Source organism: Mizuhopecten yessoensis, unplaced genomic scaffold (genome assembly GCF_002113885.1).
Source record: "Mizuhopecten yessoensis strain PY_sf001 unplaced genomic scaffold, ASM211388v2 scaffold11123, whole genome shotgun sequence".
Lineage (NCBI taxonomy): Eukaryota > Metazoa > Mollusca > Bivalvia > Pectinida > Pectinidae > Mizuhopecten > Mizuhopecten yessoensis.
This window is the reverse complement of record NW_018408891.1, coordinates 328296-352168: the sequence shown is the minus strand read 5'-3', so window position 1 is coordinate 352168 and position 23873 is coordinate 328296. Positions and strand designations below refer to the sequence as shown.

The 23873-nt window shown below is 37.4% G+C and overlaps 1 protein-coding gene across 4 annotated transcripts in view; it reads right to left on the bottom strand.

The window, feature by feature from the left end:
• Positions 1-23873, bottom strand: part of LOC110466191 — a 64439-nt gene that overhangs the window by 12186 nt on the left and 28380 nt on the right. For 2 of the 4 annotated variants that reach the window (XM_021522554.1, XM_021522555.1), the window contains exon 2: positions 13705-13986. The exons of 1 other annotated variant lie outside the window; for it this stretch is intronic. In XM_021522554.1, the coding sequence (XP_021378229.1) occupies positions 13705-13986 (282 nt within the window). The remainder of the gene's footprint in view (positions 1-13704; positions 13987-23873) is intronic. One more of the 4 variants, XM_021522556.1, reaches the window with a different exon arrangement.

Sequence of the window (23873 nt, the reverse complement as noted above, 5' to 3'; positions counted from 1 at the left end):
TTAAAAGTAAATTAAACATGTTAAAGAAATGACATCAAACAGCGAAAACATATGTGGCTTTGGACAGTTATATCTTTTTGGGCAGACCAACAGCTTTTAGGTACAGGTAGATTATAATTGTAGATATACTGACAGTTTCGAAAAGAGATTTGGGATTATTTATAATAACTCTCATGCTGACTGCAGGTCAATGCAATCTACATGTCATAACAAGTGATTTACTGTAAATGGTCCGTGACATGATATGCATTGAGGGTGGTCTTGGCTTTTTCATAAATAAGAATAGGTAATGTATGATATACCGCTATCAGCATTCCAGTGAACAACCTTTGTATACAGTTAAATAGGTTATCTACTTCGGAGCACCGTTTGTTTATCTATTCGCGTTTATCATGGCCAATCAACAAATGGTAAAATCTTGTCGTTAGACACACACGAGTACGCACACATTAATGTCTATGAACGTACAAGTGTTATTGGTTTAGCAGTGGTAGACCTATTCGACTTCTTGACCCTTTCCGATTTCACCCACTCTTTACATACATGCATATGTATGTGAATGAACAACGTGGCGGAAAGAAAATAGCGGGAACTATAGAAACTCTAACGTTGGCATGTCAGAGCATTCTAACGGTTGACATGGCTGATTGTTTGACGCCTAACATGTCTGATCCGTTCTGACGCCTAACATGTCTGATCCGTTCTGACGCCTGACATGTCTGATCTGTTCTGACGCCTGACATGTCTGATCCGTTCTGACGCCTTACATGTCTGATCCGTTCTGACGCCTTACATGTCAAATCCGTTCTGACGCCTGAGATGTCTGGATCTGTTCTGAAGTCTGACATGTCTGATCTGTTCTGACGCCTGACAAGTCCAATCTGTTATGACGCCTGACATGTCTGATCAGTTCTGACGCCTGACATGTCTGATCAGTTCTGACGCCTGACATGTCCAATCGTTCTGACGCCTTACATGCATGTCTGACTAGAAGAGACAGATCGTTCTAATCACATTGACAGAGAAAGTGGTTTTATTCAAGTGTGATCCCAGGAGGTTTTTGCCAATTTCTGTGCATATTAACGTTTAACCTGCCCTACGACTACATATGTAAAAACATCAATATTGTTTACATTGATTTGACAGTAAAACCATGATCGAAAACTTTCAGCTTCACACAGATACACAGACCTATCCCAACTCTTGTAAATGTATTATGACAAGACATTTGCTTGTAAATTTGCTTTGACAATCAGATTTGAACCGTTAGTTAAAGTTCACATAAACCAAACACAGTCTATTTCCTACTTTCAACACACAGACAGGGGTTAATCTCGATATACACTGTGTGAACATTTCCTGGAACACCGTTGTATGTGTAGGACATTCACGAACATGACCCCCGGGGACACTGGACAAGTGCAAGATACGCCTACATTCCACGGAAACCGATCCCGCAGCACACCAGACCTTATCTGTTTCTCCCGTTAACCTCAGTGTCAGTGAAGTAGCGCCATACACCGAACAGATTATACTCGATAATGACAGCGGCTCCGCCAAATGATAAATACGGGTTCTCTCTACTTAATTTCCCTTTTCCATTTGAGTATATGAATGAATTATCCGATCGATCATAAAATGTCTTACATTATTTAGCTCAACTTACTGACCTGACCACGGAATGTATGGATATCTATTACAAACTGAAAATCTTCCAATTAATTCTCCTTCTTTACTTTTAAGTATGTGAACGAATTATCCGATCAATTTTAAAATGTCCTATATGATTTTCCTCCAATTACCGAGTTCATTCGGGTAAAGTATATGGAAATTCAATACCTTTTCCCGTGAAAGTATCTTGCGGTTAGGTTTTAGGGACGTCTGCTATCATGATGTACAATTTTAAGGAACTATGCCAGAACAGTTGTCAACATTAACAGTGATCCGGGAGACATCTAAACTAAGGTGAAAAATATCATGAACTCGGAGCTAAAACAAGAAGCGAAACCAACGATATTCTGGCCTTCTAAACGTAAATCACATTTAACACCCGTTATCCATTTTATCCAATCCTTAGTCGGTGTGCTGTTTTCACGTCCAAAAATATTTTTATTTTTATTTATATTTTCTATGATAAGGGGTTCTCCACTTAAATTGGTCAAAAATTACCTTTGTGTGATTGTTCTCCTACCGAATGCAAGAGGAGTACTTTTAGGACAACAATGCGATTCCTGTTGAATGTTTCTTAACACCAATGACGCGGTGAAAGGTTTTCTCCCGTTAAATGCAAGAAAGTACACGTAGGTCACAGTGGTACTTGTAGAAGGTTTTACCTATTGAATATAATATAATCTCTATCAAAAGGCGAAACGACGTCCCGGGCTGAGTGACTCTCTATCAATAGGCGAAACATCCCGGGCCGAGTGACTCTCTATCAATACGCGAAACGTCCCGGGCGGAGTGACTCTATATCAATAGGCGAAACGACGTCCCGGGCCGAGTTACTCTTTATCAATAGGCGAAACGACGTCCCGGGCCGAGTTACTCTCTATCAATAGGCGAAACGACGTCCCGGGCCGAGTTACTCTTTATCAATAGGCGAAACGACGTCCCGGGCCGAGTTACTCTTTATCAATAGGCGAAACGACGTCCCGGGCTGAGTGACTTTCTATCAATAGGCGAAACGACGTCCCGGGCTGAGTGGCTCTCTATCAATACTACACGAAACGACGCCCCGGGCTGAGTGACTCCCTATCAATACGCGAAACGACGTCCCGGGCTGAGTGACTCCCTATAAATACGCGAAACGACGACCCGGGCTGAGTTACTCTCTATCAATACTACACACAACGACCCCCCGGGCTGAGTGACTCTCTTTCAATACGCGAAACGACGACCCGGGCTGAGTGACTCCCTATAAATACGCGAAACGACGACCCGGGCTGAGTGACTCCCTATCACTACGCGAAACGACGCCCCGGGCTGAGTGCCTCTCTAACAATACGCGAAACGACGACCCGGGCTGAGTGACTCTCTTTCAATACGCGAAACGCCGTCCCGGGCGGAGTGGCTCTCTATCAATACTACCCGAAACGACGCCCCGGGCGGAGTGACTCTATATCAATAGGCGAACTGACGCCCCGGGCTGAGTGCCTCTCTAACAATACGCGAAACGACGACCCGGGCTGAGTTACTCTCTATCAATACTACCCGAAACGACGCCCCGGGCGGAGTGACTCTATATCAAAGGGCGAAACTACGTCCCGGGCTGAGGGACTCTCTATCAATAGGAGAAACGACGTCCCGGGCTGAGTGACTCTCTATCAATAGGCGAAACGTCCCGGGCCGAGTGACATATGGAATATACAATTTCGTCACATCGTTGACGTCAAGCCATGGCCAGTGATGTTTAGTATGATAAACGGATCTGTAAAGATATTGGCCTTATCGAACACTCCTATACCATACCACATGTTTTAGTGTGTGTCATCAAACGCACCTTTACTTTCTGAATTCACATGATTGTCCTTGCAGTGTTAATTCTATTCTGTTAGCTTTCACCACAGACGTATGTCTTTGCAGTGTTTATTCTATACTGTTAGCTATAGACAACAGAAAACGTTACAGGATCAACACCATAGGACAGATGACGTAGGACAGATGACATACATCTGTACAGTATCATCAATCTCTAGAGAGGAACATACCAACGTCCTTACAAATAGTGTATGTAGTTGCTATTCCCTGCTTAACGTTCAGCATTTAGTGTTATCATAATTCCTTATACATGAACCGTTGTCAGTATAATGTGAACGCGTAGAATGTTATAATGGCTGCCTTCAACATGGCATTTCACTGACTGAAGTAGCACTCTAAAGTCGGCATCAAATCTAAGCTATATCGTAAGGAGGTAATTACGCCAACATACCGCCCCAGTACACTCGATACATTATACACACGTCCTTTAGTGACCGTAGCTATTAATATGATTCTAAACCTAATAAAATCAAAACGGATAAACAATGTAAGAAATCAAAATTATACAATAAGTTATCCTGGGGTGTAATTTTCAAACTTTCAAAAAGCAATTTTAGCTTATAAGAAAAATACGTTTCGATTAATATTTTTTCAGCATTACAATGTAAAATATATACACATTCTCCTTGAAACATAGCTTTGTCATTTGATCGTTTATTCGTGGTAAACGTCCTGGTAACAGCCAGTCATATACAGACAGATGTTTCATGCATAAACATTAAATGTGTTATTTGAGACCGCGTTATTATAAAATGCATCCGTGGTTGCTGATGCATTATATTAAGCCTATTCCTGCACGTGAGCTATACAAACACAGCTGTATTACGAAACACCTGTTCATTGTAGGTTGCTATGACTACAACCTGAATTTTCTAGTGTTCTATTTATCTGCGTACTTAAATTAATACAGACCTGTTACAATGTAATATAACGACACGCGTCCTTTATGAGGGCGCTCTCCGGTGAATATTGTTTATGAAAAGAATTGACGTCGTGATAATATGTTGCCGTGATATCCTCAATATTGTCAGAAAACCCCAACACACAACGCATACCAAATTGTATGTCTCCAAATAAGACACAGGAGAGCCTTCTTCTCCAAATAAGACAGTGGAGAACCTTCTTCTCCAAATAAGACAGTGGAGAACCTTCTTCTCCAAATAAGATACTGGAGAACCTTCTTCTCCAAATAAGACAGTGGAGAACCTGCTGTCACATACTTACATATCTCAAGAGCCATTATGGAGGACAACAGAACATTGGGTAAGCTTAAACCATACGAACACACGTATTGGGGCACACATGTATCCAATGCTTGTTAACACTTGCACAGAGAGAACTACAACACGAGTATGCACCAACCTTTTGAGAAGACTTCCGTCTATTAGAATGTTCATTACGTGCTACGGTTCCCAATAGTATCAGACGACTTAAACTCCCACAGTGTTATCAGTGGTAACGACCACACAGCTCTCTATGAAAGCCTGACTTGTTTAACTCGGAGCTCCGCTATAAACGTTTGAAGTGAGCAGATCTGGTCTCCTCTCAGCAGACTCAAGCGCCTTAGTGAGACTGGTTGCTGTTCTGGAGATGTAGGTTCATGACGTCATCAATGTTTCTATAGTAAAATGCGTGGAGATTGCGTTATAAGAAATTAATCAATATCTTTTCTGTAGTTATAAGACATCGATTAACGAATACGAATCATTAAGTGTAAATAATAGACTGTAATTACGCCTCCCCAGAGTCCAGTCTAGCTTCCGTTTCTTAACCATCTTTTACGCGGCCCACTGACCGGTGTCTGCAATACATTACAAACACATGTTTTCTAATTGTTTAGATAATCCCCAAAGGTGCTGTTGTCTATCTATCAACATGGATAGTTCCAAACGGTTCCAATAATAAACATTATTTCTATGCAATTATATTCCACCAAGGTACATGTATATGTACCAATAACTGTTTTCCTTTAAGCTACTAATAACCCTCTTTGACGTAGTTGTGACACTTTTTACAATAATATTTCCCCGACGTACAAGTTACATTGCTCTCAACGACATGCTTCCGAGATGTAAGAGACATGGTATAGAATATTTTCCTAGGCACTAGTGACACTTTTTCACAATGATGTTCCACCGAAACACTAGTACAGGTACACTTGTATATTGATATTCCTCATAGGTACCAGAAACATTATTCAAAATAACATATAAGTACTAGTTACATTGTTTACTATGATTTGCCTACTGAGGACCAGTACATGTAGCAGGAACAACATATACATTGATATTCCCCAAGGGTACTATAGTTAATAGTTAAAAGTTGGGGAATATCATTGTATATAATGTAACTATAGTACAATGATATTCCCCAAAGGTACTATAGTTACATTATATACAATGATATTCCCAAAAGGTACTATACTTACATTATATACAATGATATTCCCAAAAGGTTTTATCGTTACATTATATATAATGATATTCCCTAAATGTACTATATTTACATTATATACAATGATATTCCACAAAGATACTATAGTTACATTATATACAATGAAATTCCCCAAAGGTACTATAATTACATTAAATACATTATCTGTCTGTCTCAAGTTACTAAAAACATTGTCTGCCCCAAGTTACTAGAAACATTATCTGTCTGCCCCAAATGACTAAAACATTATCTTGTCTGTCTCAAGGTATTAGAAACATTATCCGTCTGTCCAAAGTTACTAGAAAATGTATCCGTCTGTTTCAAGTCAATAGAAACATTATTTATTTGTCTCAAGGTGCTAGAAACATTGTCTGTCTGTTTCAAGTTACTAGAAACATTGTATATCTTCCCCAAGTTACTAAAAACATTGTGTGTCTGTCCCAAGGAATCAGAAACATTATCTGTCTGTCCCAAATTACTAGAAACATTGTCTGTCTGTCTCAAGAAATCAAAAACATTATCTGTCTGTCCAAAATTACTAGAAACATTGTATGTTTGCCCCAAATTACTAGAAACATTATTTGTCTCTCTAAACTAATCAGAAATATTACCCGTCTGTCCCAAGATACTAGAAACACTGTCTGTATGTCTCAAGGAATCAGAAACATTGAATGTCTGTCCCAAGTAACTAGAAACATTGTCTGTCTGTCTCAAGGAACCAGAAACATTGAATGTCTTTGCCAAGTAACTAGAAACATTGTCTGTCTGTCTCAAGGTACTAGAAAAATTGTCTGTCTGCCCCTAGTGACTAAAACACTATCTTGTCTCTCTCAAGGTACTAGAAACAATATCCGTCTGTCCAAAGTTACTAGAAACATTGTCTGTCTGTTTCAAATTACTAGCAACATTATTTGTCTGTCTCAATGTACTTGAAACATTATCTGTCTGTCTAAAGGTACTAGAAACACTGTCTGCCCGCCCAAGTTACTAAAAACATTGTCTGTCTGTCTCAAGTTACAAGAAACATTGAATGTCTGTCCCAAGTTACTAGAAACAATGTATGTCTGTTGTCTCAAGTTACTAGAAACATAGTCTGTATGTCTCAAGGAATCAGAAACATTATCTGTATGTCCAAAGATACTTGAAACATTGTCTGTCTGTCTCAAGGAAACAGAAACATTATCTGTATGTCCAAATTTACTAGAAACAATGTATGTCCACTCCAGGTTACTAGAAACATTGTATGTCTACCCCAAAATACTAGAAATATTATCCGTCTGTCTAAAGGAATCAGAAACATTATCTGTCTGTCCCAAGTTACTTGAAACATCGTCTGTCTGTCTCAAGGAAACAGAAACATTGAATGTCTGTCCCAAGTTACTAGAAACATTGTCTGTCTGTCTCAAGGAACCAGAAACATTGAATGTCTTTGCCAAGTAACTAGAAACATTGTCTGTCTGTCTGTCTCAAGGAACCAGAAACATTAAATGTCTTTGCCAAGTAACTAGAAACATTGTCTGTCTGTCTGTCTCAAGGTACTAGAAACATTGTCTGTCTGCCCCTAGTGACTAAAACACTATCTTGACTCTCTCAAGGTACTAGAAACAATATCCGTCTGTCCAAAGTTACTAGAAACATTGTCTGTCTGTTTCAAATTACTAGCAACATTAGTTGTCTGTCTCAATGTACTTGAAACATTATCTGTCTGTCTAAAGGTACTAGAAACACTGTCTGCCCGCCCAAGTTACTAAAACATTGTCTGTCTGTCTCAAGTTACAAGAAACATTGAATGTCTGACCCAAGTTACTAGAAACAATGTATGTCTGTTGTCTCAAGTTACTAGAAACATAGTCTGTATGTCTCAAGGAATCAGAAATATTATCTGTATGTCCAAAGTTACTTGAAACATTGTCTGTCTGTCTCAAGGAAACAGAAACATTATCTGTATGTCAAAATTTACTAGAAACAATGTATGTCCGCTCCAGGTTACTAGAAACATTGTATGTCTACCCCAAAATACTAGAAATATTATCCGTCTGTCTAAAGGAATCAGAAACATTATCTGTCTGTCCCAAGTTACTTGAAACATCGTCTGTCTGTCTCAAGGAAACAGAAACATTGAATGTCTGTCCCAAGTTACTAGAAACATTGTCTGTCTGTCTCAAGGAACCAGAAACATTGAATGTCTTTGCCAAGTAACTAGAAACATTGTCTGTCTGTCTGTCTCAAGGAACCAGAAACATTAAATGTCTTTGCCAAGTAACTAGAAACATTGTCTGTCTGTCTGTCTCAAGGTACTAGAAACATTGTCTGTCTGCCCCTAGTGACTAAAACACTATCTTGACTCTCTCAAGGTACTAGAAACAATATCCGTCTGTCCAAAGTTACTAGAAACATTGTCTGTCTGTTTCAAATTACTAGCAACATTAGTTGTCTGTCTCAATGTACTTGAAACATTATCTGTCTGTCTAAAGGTACTAGAAACACTGTCTGCCCGCCCAAGTTACTAAAACATTGTCTGTCTGTCTCAAGTTACAAGAAACATTGAATGTCTGACCCAAGTTACTAGAAACAATGTATGTCTGTTGTCTCAAGTTACTAGAAACATAGTCTGTATGTCTCAAGGAATCAGAAATATTATCTGTATGTCCAAAGTTACTTGAAACATTGTCTGTCTGTCTCAAGGAAACAGAAACATTATCTGTATGTCAAAATTTACTAGAAACAATGTATGTCCGCTCCAGGTTACTAGAAACATTGTATGTCTACCCCAAAATACTAGAAATATTATCCGTCTGTCTAAAGGAATCAGAAACATTATCTGTCTGTCCCAAGTTACTTGAAACATCGTCTGTCTGTCTCAAGGAAACAGAAACATTGAATGTCTGTCCCAAGTTACTAGAAACATTGTCTGTCTGTCTCAAGTTACTAGACACATTGTCTGACTGTTTAAGGAAACAGAAACATTGAATGTCTGGCCCAAGTTACTAGACACATTGTCTGTCTGTCTCAAGGAATCAGAAACATTTAATGTCTGTCCCAAGTTACTAGAAACATTGTATGTCTGTCTAAAGGAAACAAAAACATTATATGTCTGTCCAAAGCTACTAGAAACATTGTCTGTCTGTCTCAAGGAATTAGAAACATTGAATGTCTGTCCCGAGTTACTAGAAATATTGTATGTCTGTCTCAAGTTACTAGACACATTGTCTGACTGTTTAAGGAAACAGAAACATTGAATATCTGACCCAAGTTACAAGAAACAATGTCTGTCTGTCTCAAGGAATCAGAAACATTGAATGTCTGTCTCAAGTTACAAGAAACATTATCCGTCTGTCTCAAGGAAACAGAAATATTGTTTGTCTGTCCCAAGTTACTAGAAACATTGTCTGTCTGTCTCAAGTTACTAGACACATTGTCTGACTGTTTAAGGAAACAGAAACATTGAATGTCTGGCCCAAGTTACTAGACACATTGTCTGTCTGTCTCAAGGAATCAGAAACATTTAATGTCTGTCCCAAGTTACTAGAAACATTGTATGTCTGTCTAAAGGAAACAAAAACATTATATGTCTGTCCAAAGCTACTAGAAACATTGTCTGTCTGTCTCAAGGAATTAGAAACATTGAATGTCTGTCCCAAGTTACTAGAAATATTGTATGTCTGTCTCAAGGAAACAGAAACATTAAATGTCTGTCCCAAGTTACTAAAAACATTGTCTGTCTGTCTCAAGGAATCAGAAACATTGAATGTCTGTCTCAAGTTACTAGAAACATTGTCTGTCTGTCTCAGAGAATCAGAACATTATCTGTCTGTCCCAAGTTACTAAAAGCATTGTCTGTCTGTCTCAAGGAATCAAAAACATTGAATATCTGACCCAAGTTACAAAAAACAATGTCTGTCTGTCTCAAGGAATTAGAAACATTGAATGTCTGTCCCAAGTTACTAGAAACATTATCCATCTGTCTCAAGGAAACAGAAATGTTGTTTGTCTGTCCCAAGTTACTAGAAACATTGTCTGTCTGTCTCAAGTTACTGGAAACAGTTTTTGACTGTCCTAAGTTACTAGAAACATTGTCTGTCTGTCTCAAGGAATCAAAAACATTGAATGTCTGTCCAAAGTTACTAGAAATATTGTCTGTCTGTCTCAAGGAAACCGAAAAAATGAATGTCTGTCCAAAGTTACTAGAAACATTATCTGTCTGTCCCACGTTACTTGAAACATTATCTGTCTGTCTCAAGGAATCAGAAACATTGAATGTCTGTCCCAAGTTACTAGAAACATGATCTGTCTGTCCCAAGGAAACTTACATTGAATGTCTGTCCCAAGTTACTAGAAACATGATCTGTCCGTCTCAAGTTACTAGAAACATTGAATGTCTGTCCCAAGTTACTAGAAACATAGTGTGTCTGTCTCAAGTTACTAGAAACATTGAATGTCTGTCCCAAGTTACTAGAAACATAGTCTATCTGTCACAAGGAATCTGAAACATTGAATGTCTGTCTCAAGTTACAAGAAACATTGTATGTCTGCCCCAAGTTACTAGAAACATTATCTGTCTGTCTAAAGGTACTATAAACATTGTCTGCCCGCCCAAGTTGCTAGAAACATTGTCTGTCTGTCCCAAACTACTAGAAACATTGACTGTCTGTCCCAAGTTACTATAAACATTGTATGTCTGTCTCAAAGAATCAGAAACATTATCTGTCTGTCCCAAGCTACTAAAAACATTGCTTTTCTGTCTCAAGGAACCAGAAACATCAAAGTCCCAGCAATATTGCCCTTTTTATCGATATTCCCAAGTGTAGCAGTAGCATTGTCAAACTATATTGATATTTCTTTTTACAATGTACTATAGTATAAATTTCTGTCAAAATCGATAGCCTCTCTAGGTATCAGTAACACTGTCTGTCAATATTAATATCCCCCTGCATTGTAGTGACATTGTTTATATACAATGCTTTTCCCTCGAAGTACTAGCACTTGTCTCTGACAATATCAATATTCTAACAAGATATAAGAAATCAGGGCCGTCATGGAGCAGCATAATTTGTCTATCCTTATCTACTGAACTATATTGCCTTTCTTGGTGTGTTTATCTGTGAAAGAACATTATTGTGTATAACCAAGAATTTTATTTTTTTATTCTTTTTGAATTGTCTGACATCCAAGTCAAGTAACATTATATGTCTATATCGATAATACCCCTAGATTCCAGTAATAGCGTCTTTCAACAGCGATCGTTCTCCAAAAGATATTTTATCAAATCTAGTTTAATTTGTGCCGTTATCTCGTAAAAACTTGCCTTTCGAGCTATTTCCGGAGTCGGTTTTGTAATTAGTGGGTTATTTTCGGATATTTTGTTATCTCTCCTTACTTCCGGTATGCGACAAACCCTTTTCTAATCAAAACTACTCTCGAATTTCTTGAATGTTATTGTACATGTAACATAACGTAATACACATATTAAATTATAAACATAGTTTCTGTTTATTTAATAACGCAAACTTGCTTTAAGGATTCTCCGCAAATTAAAAGCATGTCATATGTATTTGGATGAAAACGTGACTGAATGAGACTCGATCGCGATGATTAGGCCAACATAACTAAAAGTACGAGACGATCTGAGCTTTTCCGAGTCTTCGGATCTTTTTGGAAAAGGAAAAAGTTACTTCTGATATGTGTGATCATACTTTCCCTGTTTATGCCATTATTGTACCAGCTATCTGTAGTACAAGTATTCCTCGGCACTTAACACCCAACCCAACCTGGCCCAACCCCAACCCCACCCCTCTTGCTTGTTACAAATAGTATCATAGACCGGAAGTTTCAAATCATAACAAAATCAAGTGACAGTCGTGACTAAAATTAGAAAAAAAGTCATTTTGGAATTACCTGGGAAGGCAGCTTTTGTCGTTTACGTTTATTTGTTACGTAGCTTTAAACGCACTAAATAATTGTTGCTGTATATCTTAAGGTTTCCAAAGATCTATTGTGTAGGGAAGTGATGTGGACAGATACACAATCACGTGACCAGTCGTCCACAATACATGTAACGATCAATCCGGATAATTACACCGCGTATCTCAATTGACCGATTGACACAGCCAATCGTTCCAAACGTTTCCGTGACCATTAAATCTGTTTCATTGTCATGCTCATCGTCCGGTTGGATGGAAGTTATTAATTCTAGACATGTCTGTTTTTCCTCTCCGAGATTCATTCCTTTATCTGGATACTCAATAATTATCTAGCATGGCTATGGCTAGCTAATGTACAGCATTCAGTACTTACGGCATACATTCCGCCAACATGTGACATTGTATTCCTTAGATTGACGGTACCAGGACAATTTGTCGTGAGCGTTCGGTTCTAACTGATATTGATTGCCGTTTCCCGTGATGGTCGGACACAAGGAAGACAGTAAGGGTTCCGGGACTTGCCTTTCCTGTATTGTTGGAATACAGAAAGGGAGGGGCATATTTTTGAGATTTGCATATTTTGTGATGGTTGGACACAACAAGGGTGTAAGGGTTTAGCGACTTGGCATTCTTGTAATGTTCGGATACGGAAAGGGCGATCAGAGTTTAGGGACTTCATTTCCATGCGGTGATCTTATACAGAAATGTGAATTAGTATAAGCTCTTAACATGATTTCCAATCCACTATATACTATGATTTGTAGTATGTTTAAAGTCCAAAAATAGGAAATACAATAATGCTTGAACTAATGTAGAAACGTGGCCAAAGTTTCGTTTGAAACTTTACGTTCTTGTAATAGTTAAGATAAAGAAAAGACCATCAGAGTTTGGGGACTTGTCTTTCCTGTGACTATCAGATACAAAATGGTTGTTAGAGTTTTCAGAACTTGGAATTTCTTGTGATGGTTGCATAAAGAAAGAGCAGAGATTGTTTCGGAATTTTACTGTGGCGGTCAGATACATAAACGACGGTCAGTGCTCCGGGACTTGACTGTTGTATTGGTAGTGTATAGAATCAAAAGACCATCAGAGTTTCGGTACATGGCTTTTTAAGATGGTTGGAAAAAGACAGGTATTGTGTCACTGTGCTTTCTAAGATAGTTTCATACAAGCAGGGAGGTGATATTTTTCGGGACTTGGCATTCTAGTCGTGTCATTAAACACACAGTGGTTTCTTTCGGGACTAGGCTTTCTAAGACAGTTGCACATGAAATGGCGGTCAGGGTTTTGGAACTTTAGAGATGCATGCAAATGAACTATCTGCCTCCTATTGAATACAGCGCGTTTTTCATTGTTGGTTTTAAACTTATGTCTGTTCAAGTTTTGGTTCGTGAACCATTCTTTTACTATTGAAACAAATGGCTTAAGTTGGAATTACAATCAAAATGTGATACAGTTTTTATATAATGAACATGATATATTTCACTTTACGCTAAGTTAGTTTGAAGTTACTAATGCTAAACAAAATCATGATTAAATACGTTGAATGTAACCAAACAAACCCTGCTATTATCACCTTTGTTTCCATTTTTGCAACCAGTAGTATTACAGAATATTGAAGAATAATTAAGAAAAGGCAGATGACCCATATCCAAATCATACTCCATGCCATGCATTACAAAGCAGAATCAAAGCGTACCTGAGATGAAGATCACAAATGTAAAGTTGCCACCAAGCTTGAAAACACGTGATTAAAAAAAAGATGGCTGACTGAAGCACCACACGAAGAATCTAAACTATATAAATATGATACCTTTGACCGCTAAATATAGTGTACTCGATGACGAACCTTCGTCGTTTTCTGCCCTACAGCGGTAGGAAGCTTCGTCTTTTTTCGTGACTTTCCGGATGACGAGTGAGTACTCCCCGCCCTCGCCCGGTTCTATATTTATCCGTGAGTGATCGACGATCTGCTCACCGTCCTTGTACAGGGTGAGGGAGGGTTTAGGAAAGGCGACCACCTTACAAGTGAAGCTTACGGTGGAGCCCTCTGCCACTGTTTCTTCACCACACAACCGTTTTACAAACTCAGGTGCTGAAACAGGGAAAACAGGAAGTCAGGCAAAGGTCAAGCAGAGGTCAAACAGGAAATACAAGGTCATTTTCAAGCATGCAACAAATAGAAGAAAATATTTTTGAATTATTTTCAATGACAATTAAGGAGATACATGTACAGGTAAATAAGGAGGTACATGTAACAGGTAAATAAGGAGGTACATGTACAGGTAATTAATGTTATACATTGTACGGGGTCTATAGAACATCGGTTGAATGAACAATCTTATAAATAAGGAAATACGCATGCAAGATAACGTCAGAGTTAAACGATTATTCATTGAAGCGGAACACCCTTTTCCATGTTCACAAAAAGGACTCATCTTAGCTCAGTTGAAAATATCCTGTAGCAGCATAGGACCCAATTAACATAAACAAATGTTTTCTTTGTGTAATTTATAATTTGAATTATGTTTTTTTTCTTGGTGGCATTAGATTCAATGTACAGCAGTCTTTTTTCCAACATAGTCTCATAAACATTGTAACACAACCGCAGGGTATTGAAGAGGAAAATAAGGTTCGTCTCCTGATGCTGAAATAACTACATGTACCTGTACGTCTTTATACATCACTGAAACAGAATGTCATTCTCTGTATTCCGTCTTTGCGTATTGCAGAGTTATCTTCTCTTGAGAGCAGGTATTGATTGTAACGTCATTGGTCTGTCTGAGAAAATTACGTCGTTTTCTCAAAAATTAATGACGTTATTCTCACAAACAAGTGACGTAACAAAATGTTTGGAACCCGTGACTTTGGTATCCTCTGAATACATATTTACAAATTATGTGGTGATATGTGCACGCGCTGGTTACGAAATGATAGCTGAGGTGAATGGTTTGGTCTCTTATATGTGAGTCAATACTTGCTTGTCATTTCAATACATCACATCGAAATGAAGCAAGACCTTTCGCTGTTCTCTTCATGTAAATTGCATGCTTTTTCTTGTGGTTTGTTTGTTTGTAACATTCATTTTTACGAAATATATGTAGTACGTTTTTAGGACCCGGGGCATACATGGTCAAATCGTAGTTCAAAAGGGTTATGTTGACAAAGTTAAAGTTATTAAGCGAAAACTGAAACATTTTAAAAACTTTTCCCTTTTGGCAGAGCATATTGGGGAAATATTAGTGGTCTGAGGCTATACATTTGTATAGCATTGTACTGGGGATCTAGGCGGGTGGCGGTTGGTCGCGAACTAGTCATTGACAACCTTTGTCTGTCGTATTCGCGATATCTACTAGGTTCAGCAGACGTGTTAATTCCGGACAGAAATATACGAGACGGAACAGCTTTTTTATTAGGCGAGTCATTGTTAATCAATCACAGAAGGAGACAGCCCATATACTGTATTAATTACGTCACTGTCAGGCGAAGGAGATTGGAACTTTGGTTCATGGAGGTTTTTTTCTCAAGAAACCGGAAGAAGCTTAGGAGGCCATTTATTTGTAAGGTCGGGAAATAGGAGGAGATGTCGAAGTATTGTGACAAATTAAAGGAGAGGGATAGCTTGTATAATCCAGGGGTCATGCTAACTTACAGATGTAAGGTGACAGTACCCAAATCGGATCACCAAACCATCATTTTATTAAATCATTGAAAAATCAGAATAAGAATTATATTCATTTATGATTGTATTAAAAATAGAATATAGAGTATCGTACGCTTCAAATGATTTTTTTTTTTTTTTTTTTTTTGTCACCATATTAACATTTTATGATGACCTTTAGAATGTATAAGACAAAAAGCATGCATTCCTATAGTCCAAAACAGAGTGCACGCGCCATTTTTTAAAAACGTAATCAAAACATTGACATTTGCGTTTGAATTATGTTTTCTTGCGCTATTTGAACTTAAAAACTAATTATCCGTAGTCAAAAAATGGTGCATGGCCATCTATTCTAAGACTACATCATTGTTATAACTGATTTGTTGACACATTTATTTATTTATAAGTATTTTTGCAAAAAGTGATCCGATTTGGGTACCGATCAGATATGGGTACTGCCACCTTACACTCTCAGCACAAAACGCAAGTTAGCGTTACCCCTGGAGTTTCGAGGGTTGATGAGGCCTTGACGAGATCTTGTATCTGTTAAATCATTTTCCAAATACTCAAGAGAAAGACAAAATCTGTTATTTTTCGAATCATTAAGCAATCGGGAAAAAGTTTTGATAGTCGAGTACTTGTCAAGCAAATCGAGGAGATGAAGAACCTTTACGTGTATTTGTCGATTCATTGCGCAATTGGACGAGATAACTCGTTTGTCAGCCAATTCATTGTCAAACAGTAGAATATAGGACATTTTGTTTGTCAAGTCATTGTTGGGCAATCAGTTGACCAGAAGCAGTATAATTAAATTGTTTATAATAGACGTTGAAAAGTTTTTGTTCTGAGCTGTTCTTAATTAATCGGCTCAATTCGGTCTTTTCCGTGGCATGCTCGACGGAAATGACCGAGCGTGGTCCAATTGCACTCTCACGGGACGTACATGTATTTCGAATCTTAGAGTATAAAACCATTGTTTCTGCCACCTTTTCATTAATTGACTTATTGAATTGTATCGTCAATTAAATGGTATCTTACTTTTATCTACCTTTATGCGCTTGCGACCGATGTATTAAATATTCCTGACGGATCGACAAATGCTGTTGAATGCCGCGTAGTAACGACGTTAACACCAGAGGGACATGATAATTCGTTACAATCAGAGATCTCTGTTACAATATAGCTATTTGTTGATAAAACTGATGTGTGAAGAGTAATGTAACATTCTTAAAGAAGGTTTAAATCATGAACTTTAGGGGAAAAAAATCGTTACCCTTAGTGTAATATATCACGGGGATGGCATTTTTAACGACAGTTCAAACCCCTCAACTCCGAACACACCAGTTTAGTTCCAGACAAAGTGTTTTACCGAAACAAGCTCTCAGGTCCATGTGCAGTTGTCACCGGGTTCAACTCCTAGCGATAGTTAACTGAATAAAGGGGATGTACACGCACCTACACATGTAAATCTATATATAGAACGAGCTATACCCTGCGTTAATGCCCTGTAGATTACTACAGATCAGTTGTTACGCGCATGTTTACATTCTACCTCGTGCCGTAAACATCCTGTGTGTGGATGGGAAAATAAAATGGTTACCATGACAACAATGCACGATGGGAGATAGACAGACGAATACAGATGAGTGCTTGTGAGCTTGTGTTAGAACAATCATAAACGACGAGTTGTTCTATTAACACGTGGGTGATCTTATCAAGTTGTTTAGAAGGAGGGATGCAGTACAACTTTCGTCTAGGTCGCCGTAAATATTTTATAAATACGGAAATAGTGAAGATTTTTTTACTATTTTAATTTCAATTGTAATCTATTGTAAAACACAATAAAATATCGCTATCCAGAACACTTCAGTATCAGTTCTTATGAACGACAGTGTTTCACATCTACCATTTATGTTACAACATGGCCGCGATCGACTTCCAGTGTACAGAGGTCAACTCGATGCAGGAAATATGGCTCCGAGTCACTTGCGAAGCATGCAAGGTCAGCTATTGATAGTTATCTTTGCGCGAGGATACATGTTAGGAGACTATAAACACAGCTAGAATGGCTATTATACAGCTAATGTATATATTTCCAGCAGATTTCAGATAAAATGATCAATTTCATTGAAGGGCGTCAACTCCATCAGAACATTACTTCGTGTTCTTTCTGTACAATACAACGATACCCATGTGGACATGATAGTTCTACAAATCTTAATTACGGAAACTTGGCCGTTTGACCTTATCGAGGTAGACATATCAATATGATAAAGTATTTTCATCGCCATTGACTAGGTGTTGCCATGATAGTTTCTCTATGTACATATGCATACTCTTTCACTGCCCAGTGGTAGCCTCGTAGCTCCAGTCTCTATAAGATACACCGTAACTACAAGTATAATGATCAAATACCGTTATATATCTCTGTGTGTAATATGTATACGTCACACTGGTAAATAACTGACCGCAATCTATTGACTCTGTTCGGGAACATTTCTCTTTAGCTCATTTTATGTTGTGGCATACTGATAAACCAGAGGTTTTGGGTTCGACCAAACGCGAAACCGTTGAAAAATAATTATATCCCTCGTAGGGATCCGGGAAATAACGACAGAAATATTAAAGCTATGCTCTTGCATACATTGCTGTTATCCCTGGAAGCTAGCAGGACTAGATTATCATTTTTAATAGAAAAAAGAAACAATAAACCAATGGGATTGGAGTTTCTGGTTTTAAAATCAACGAACAAAAAACATATTTTCAAACGATATTCGAAAGTTTTAACAGGCACACCAACAACGATCTATTCACTGATCTCAAAACGAATAAAAGGCTTCTCGTTTTAAAATTTTGCTGATCATTTGTTGTGAAGTAATTACATTAGATGAAATCCAATTAGTGCAACATGGTGTTATTTCGATTAAATTGATACTCGCCTGGCGCACCTGATGTCACTTCATACAAACAACCCGCGGTTTAGTAAATGTCATTTATTCCGTCATTGATCGCATGTATTAGGCGCTTTTGACAGACGTATTGAACAATGTAGGAGGCGCTTTTGTCATATGTATGGCTCTAGACTTTTGTGACAAATGTATGGTACAAGGCGCTTTTGACATATGTATGGCTCTAGACTTTTGTGACAGATGTATGGTACATGCAACGAGGCGTTTGAGACAGATATGGGGTATTAATCTTCCTATGACAGATGTATGGTCCAAGGCGCTTTTGACATATTTATGGTTCTAGACTTTTGTGACAATGTATGGTAAATATGCGCTTGTGACAGATGTATGGTAAAGATGCGGTTTTGACAGTTGTATGGTAAAGATACGCTTGTGACATATGTATGATAGTACATGTAATCTCTTTTACGACATATGTATGGTAGTAGGCGCTTATTACAAATGTATGATACTGACATATTTGACTGATGTACATGTATGTTGCTAGGTGTATATTTTGTTACAAATGTACTTGCATAGCACTAGGAGCTTTTGACAGATGTACATGTATGGTGAGTAGCACTAGGCGCTTGTTAAAAATGCAGGTTATTAAGCGTTTTTGACAAATGTACATGTATGGTTAGTAGCACAAGTCGCTTGTTACAAATTTAGGTTATTAAGCGTTTTTGACTAATGTACATGTATGGTGAGTAGCACTAGGCGCTTGTTACAAATGTAGGTTATTAAGCGTTTTTGACAGATGTACATGTATGGTGAGTAGCAACAGGCGCTTCTAACAAATGTAGGTTATTAAGCGTTTTTGACAGATGTACATGTACATGTATGATGAGTAGCACTAGGCGCTTGTTACAAATGTTTCATACGTGGCGCTTTTGACTGATGTACGGTTCTAGACGCTTGTTACACAGGATTAGTATTCGGCGCGTGTAACAAAGGGTATGGTTTATGTATAACGTGCTTGTGATATATACGGCAATAATAAGTCAGACATGAAAAGAAAAATAACATGCCTTTTTAACATAAAAGCAATCGCTCGAATGCAAAGCAATCTTCAGTGTTAACTGAACTCAATAAAGGGTAAAGTCATACAAGAGGCCGTTTTTTGTTCTCTAAGCGAAGTAATCACGTATATTCCATGAACCAAAACCTTGCAAAATTTACTCGAAAAGACTCATAACGGTGGGGCACTCTTTCCCGGGATATTTAGTCTCGGCCATAGGGACCAAAGAATGTGCAACAATGTAACTATGTTCTACGTACATGTAAGACAAAACCACACCTCTAATGACTGCAGAACGAATTTATACAGTGCCACAAAATGCTTAAGTGTAGTATTTTGCCAAAAGTTGTTCTAAATCCTTAAAACGTCTTATTTTACTGCACCATAAAACATCAGTTCACACACAGCTAAACTGTAACAAAATATCATGATTTTCAAAGAGTTGTCTAACCTTGAAACTAATACCTTTATAAATGGTCCAATTACTCCAACTGAAATTTTGAAATGTGTCAATAGATTGAAATCTAATAAGGCTGTTGGGGATGATTTAGTATGCAATGAATATATCAAATCAACTACTGACATAATGCTTCCAGTATATGTTAAAATGTTTAACTATATACTTGATTCTGGTAATGTACCAGAAGCATGGCTTATGGGTAATATTATCCCCGTGTTTAAAAATAAAGGTGATATGTATGACGCTAAAAACTATAGACCAATCACACTGGTCAGTTGCCTAGGTAAACTATTTACAGCTGTTATTAATGAGCGTCTAAATACATATGCAGACAATGTCGAACTTATACTTGAAAACCAAGCAGGTTCTACTAAAGATCATATATTTTCTTTATACTCTTTAATTCAACTTTCAAAACAATTCAAAAACCGTATGAATTGTGCTTTCATAGATTTTGAGAAAGCGTTCGACAGTGTCTGGAGAATAGGGTTGTGGAACAAATTAATAACAAATAATGTAGATGGAAAATGTATTAAAGTTATTGTTAATATGTACAATGGAATTAAGGCTCAAGTTATGAAAGATGGAACATTTTCCGATACCTTCAGCTGTAATTCCGGGGTTAGGCAGGGTGAAAATCTTTCTCCATTTTTATTTTCATTGTATCTAAATGACCTCGAAATGTTTTTAGAATCTAATGATTGTACAGGCCTATCAAATATGGCGGGAAAACTTGAGAATGAGTCACAAATGTATCTCAAGTTGTATGTAATGTTATACGCTGACGACACTATTTTGTTAGCAGACACCCCAGAAGATTTACAAAAACAACTTAATGTGTTTTATGATTATTCAAAATTGTGGCATCTTAAAGTTAATATCGATAAAACAAAAGTGACGATATTTGGTAGAGGGAGAGTATCCCAAAATATACGTTTTACTTATAACAGAAATGAAGTAGAAATTGTGAAAAATTTCAAATATCTTTGTGTTCATTTTACTCAAAATGGTTTCACGCAGTTAAATATTAGACAATTATATGATAAGGGCCTTAGAGCAATGTATGGTGCTATTGCTAAATGCAGAGACCATAATCTATCAATTGACTGTAAATAAGATATTTTCGATAAAGCTATCAAGCCTGTCATGTTGTATGGTTGTGAATTGGGGGTATTTTGTGATTACAAACTTTTAGAACGTTTACATTTGAAATTCTGTAAACATATTCTTCAGGTGAAAACATCGACACCCAATTTCATGACTTATGGGGAATTAGGAAGATTTTCTCTGAGTATAAATATCAAAGTTAGAATGATTGGATTTTGGGCCAAATTGTTAGAACCAATACCTAATAAGTTAAGTAATAAAATGTATAAAAATATTATCAACTATAATACTCAATGGTTGAATTGTATTAAAAATATCCTTGATGAATGTAATTTAATAAATATATTTGAAAGTCAAGAATTCCAAAGTACCCAATGGTTGAAAAATACAGTTTTCCATACACTAAAAGATAAATTCATTAATAATTGGAGAAGCGATGTTTTCAATTCACCAAAAGGGACCATTTACCGAATTTTAAAAAATGACATAGTATTAGAAAAATACCTGCTAGATCTCCCTCCAAGACTAGCAAATGTTTATTGTAAATTTAGAATTTGTAATGTAAAATGTCCTATTGAATGTGGTAGATGGAATAACATTCCAAGAGAAGATAGAAAATGTATTTTTTGTGACCTAAATGAAATTGGAGACGAATATCATTATTTATTTAATTGTAATGACCACCACCAGAAACTGCAAAACAGAAGAGAATTTATGTCGAGATATTATTTGGAAAGTCCTAGTACTTTAAAGTTTAATACATTATTTAATTATGTCAATAATGAAGAACAAATTTCACTTATAAAATTCCTTAAGCACATAATTGAGCAATTAACACTGGACATTAACACCATGATTTATATGTAAACTGTACTATATATATGTATATAATTCTCTACACTGTAACCAGTTTGCGAGAATAAAAACGTGTCATTGTCATTGTCATTGTCATGTCATTGCCCCTGTGATCTCGACGCTATGTTGTCTCCAAATGCGAACACGTACAACTCCACTACTTTGTTATACGGAGAGGAAGAACATCAATATTGGAGCTATTTGAGAACATGCTTTGTATTATCACAGTGAAATTGGGCCGTAAATCATGATTCAGCGTCTGTGGTCAATTATTTTAATGGCAAAGACAAGACCTTTATTGTGATGGGTTCACAATTGTTCAAATTGCTATTTCCCCAAACAGTTGTGGCTCTCGCCATCTCGACTGACACTTATGGTATTGGAATTCTGAAACACGTTGTTTCTGAAACACGTGGTATTGAGATGTGAACTTTTCTACACAATTCATTGAATCGCAAATATAAAAGGAGAATAGTGTACGATTTTTTTGCATCCTCCCGTACAGATGTAATACTCACTCAATTTCTCCGCACCCCTGTAATATTGTAATAACGTATGACGAAATCGAAGGCACGAGATTACCTACATGTATTAGATTGGTTTAAGTTTCAGCTAAAATGACAAAATGCTAGGCTGATACCTTTCCTTTGAAGATTATAGAGAATCGATTTTTGGCTGCAAATCCGGTCAATTTTACTGTGATGCTGCCGCGCGATTCATTTGGTGTCATCAAAAGATCAAACTATTACAGGGTGCAGTGAACGTTAGTAAGAATAACCACTGAAAGGTCGAGGATGGGTTTCCCGTTGAATACCATATTGATACTACCACACGATGAATCAGGTTAATATCACCCGAGTTTCAGGTCTCCTTTTTGATGTACACTTGATCTGTAAACCCGAGTGTTTTGTCAGGCCATTCCATTAAATTATTTTATTGATTTAGACCATTCGGGCTATCAACAAAGATCCGCTTCAAACCAAAATGATGAATTTCAATTACGTTAAGAAAAAAAGAGGTAACGGTATTTCATCTCTCTTGGTTGGTTGATTCTATTTATGGCACAGGTTAAACAAACAAAACATTGTCAAATGGTGGAGCTTTTTGTTTTGTTTTAGGGTGTTTTTTGTTTTGATTTTTTTGCAGAAACAATGTTACAGTTGTGTGACCGCACAACTGTGCGATTAGGTACAATTTGTTGATTAATATTACGGAATAAAAAAAATACGGAAGACTCGTATGCAGTAATGCACACTGTATTTATTATTGTAATTTCCCATCACAATAATTAAGATTGTGTACAATTTTACAATGCGTGTAACACAGTATTACAGTGACAGTTTGACTGTCAAGAATGAGTGGATTTGGCTCCTAGCTAGGTAACAGAACAGGTAAATCACAATTTGATGAGTGACCGGAGTTTTTCCTGGCCTGTGCCTGACGGTTAGAGCTAATATGTGATACCGTATACCGTTATGAAAACACAACTGGACGTTTAGTATTTGTTATTTGCATTCGTTTTAATCTAAAGCTCCCCTTCACCTGGTTTCAAACTTTGGCAAGCTACGTAAGTGCCCCGGGCGGGGGAAAATTACGGTCCAGGTACAAAGTGGCTATGTTTACCTGTGTTGCCGAGACTGTCTTGTAAGTTTACATGTGTCGATTCTAAATTTAAGAAAGTATAGACAGAAAGATAAGTTTGTAGATGAAGCTAGGATAAATAAACATACTAAAACATCAAGTTTATATGTTTAAACACTAAACCGTATATATTGTTTAGCCATTCCTCAATTTACACCAACCACGGTTGTTATCGCACATCGTTCTTCGATCGTCCGCACAAATGTGCGCAATCAATGATCATGACCGTCCAATTTTTTATCGTTCGCACTTCGTGCACACATCGTGCGCACACCGCACAACGTGTAAC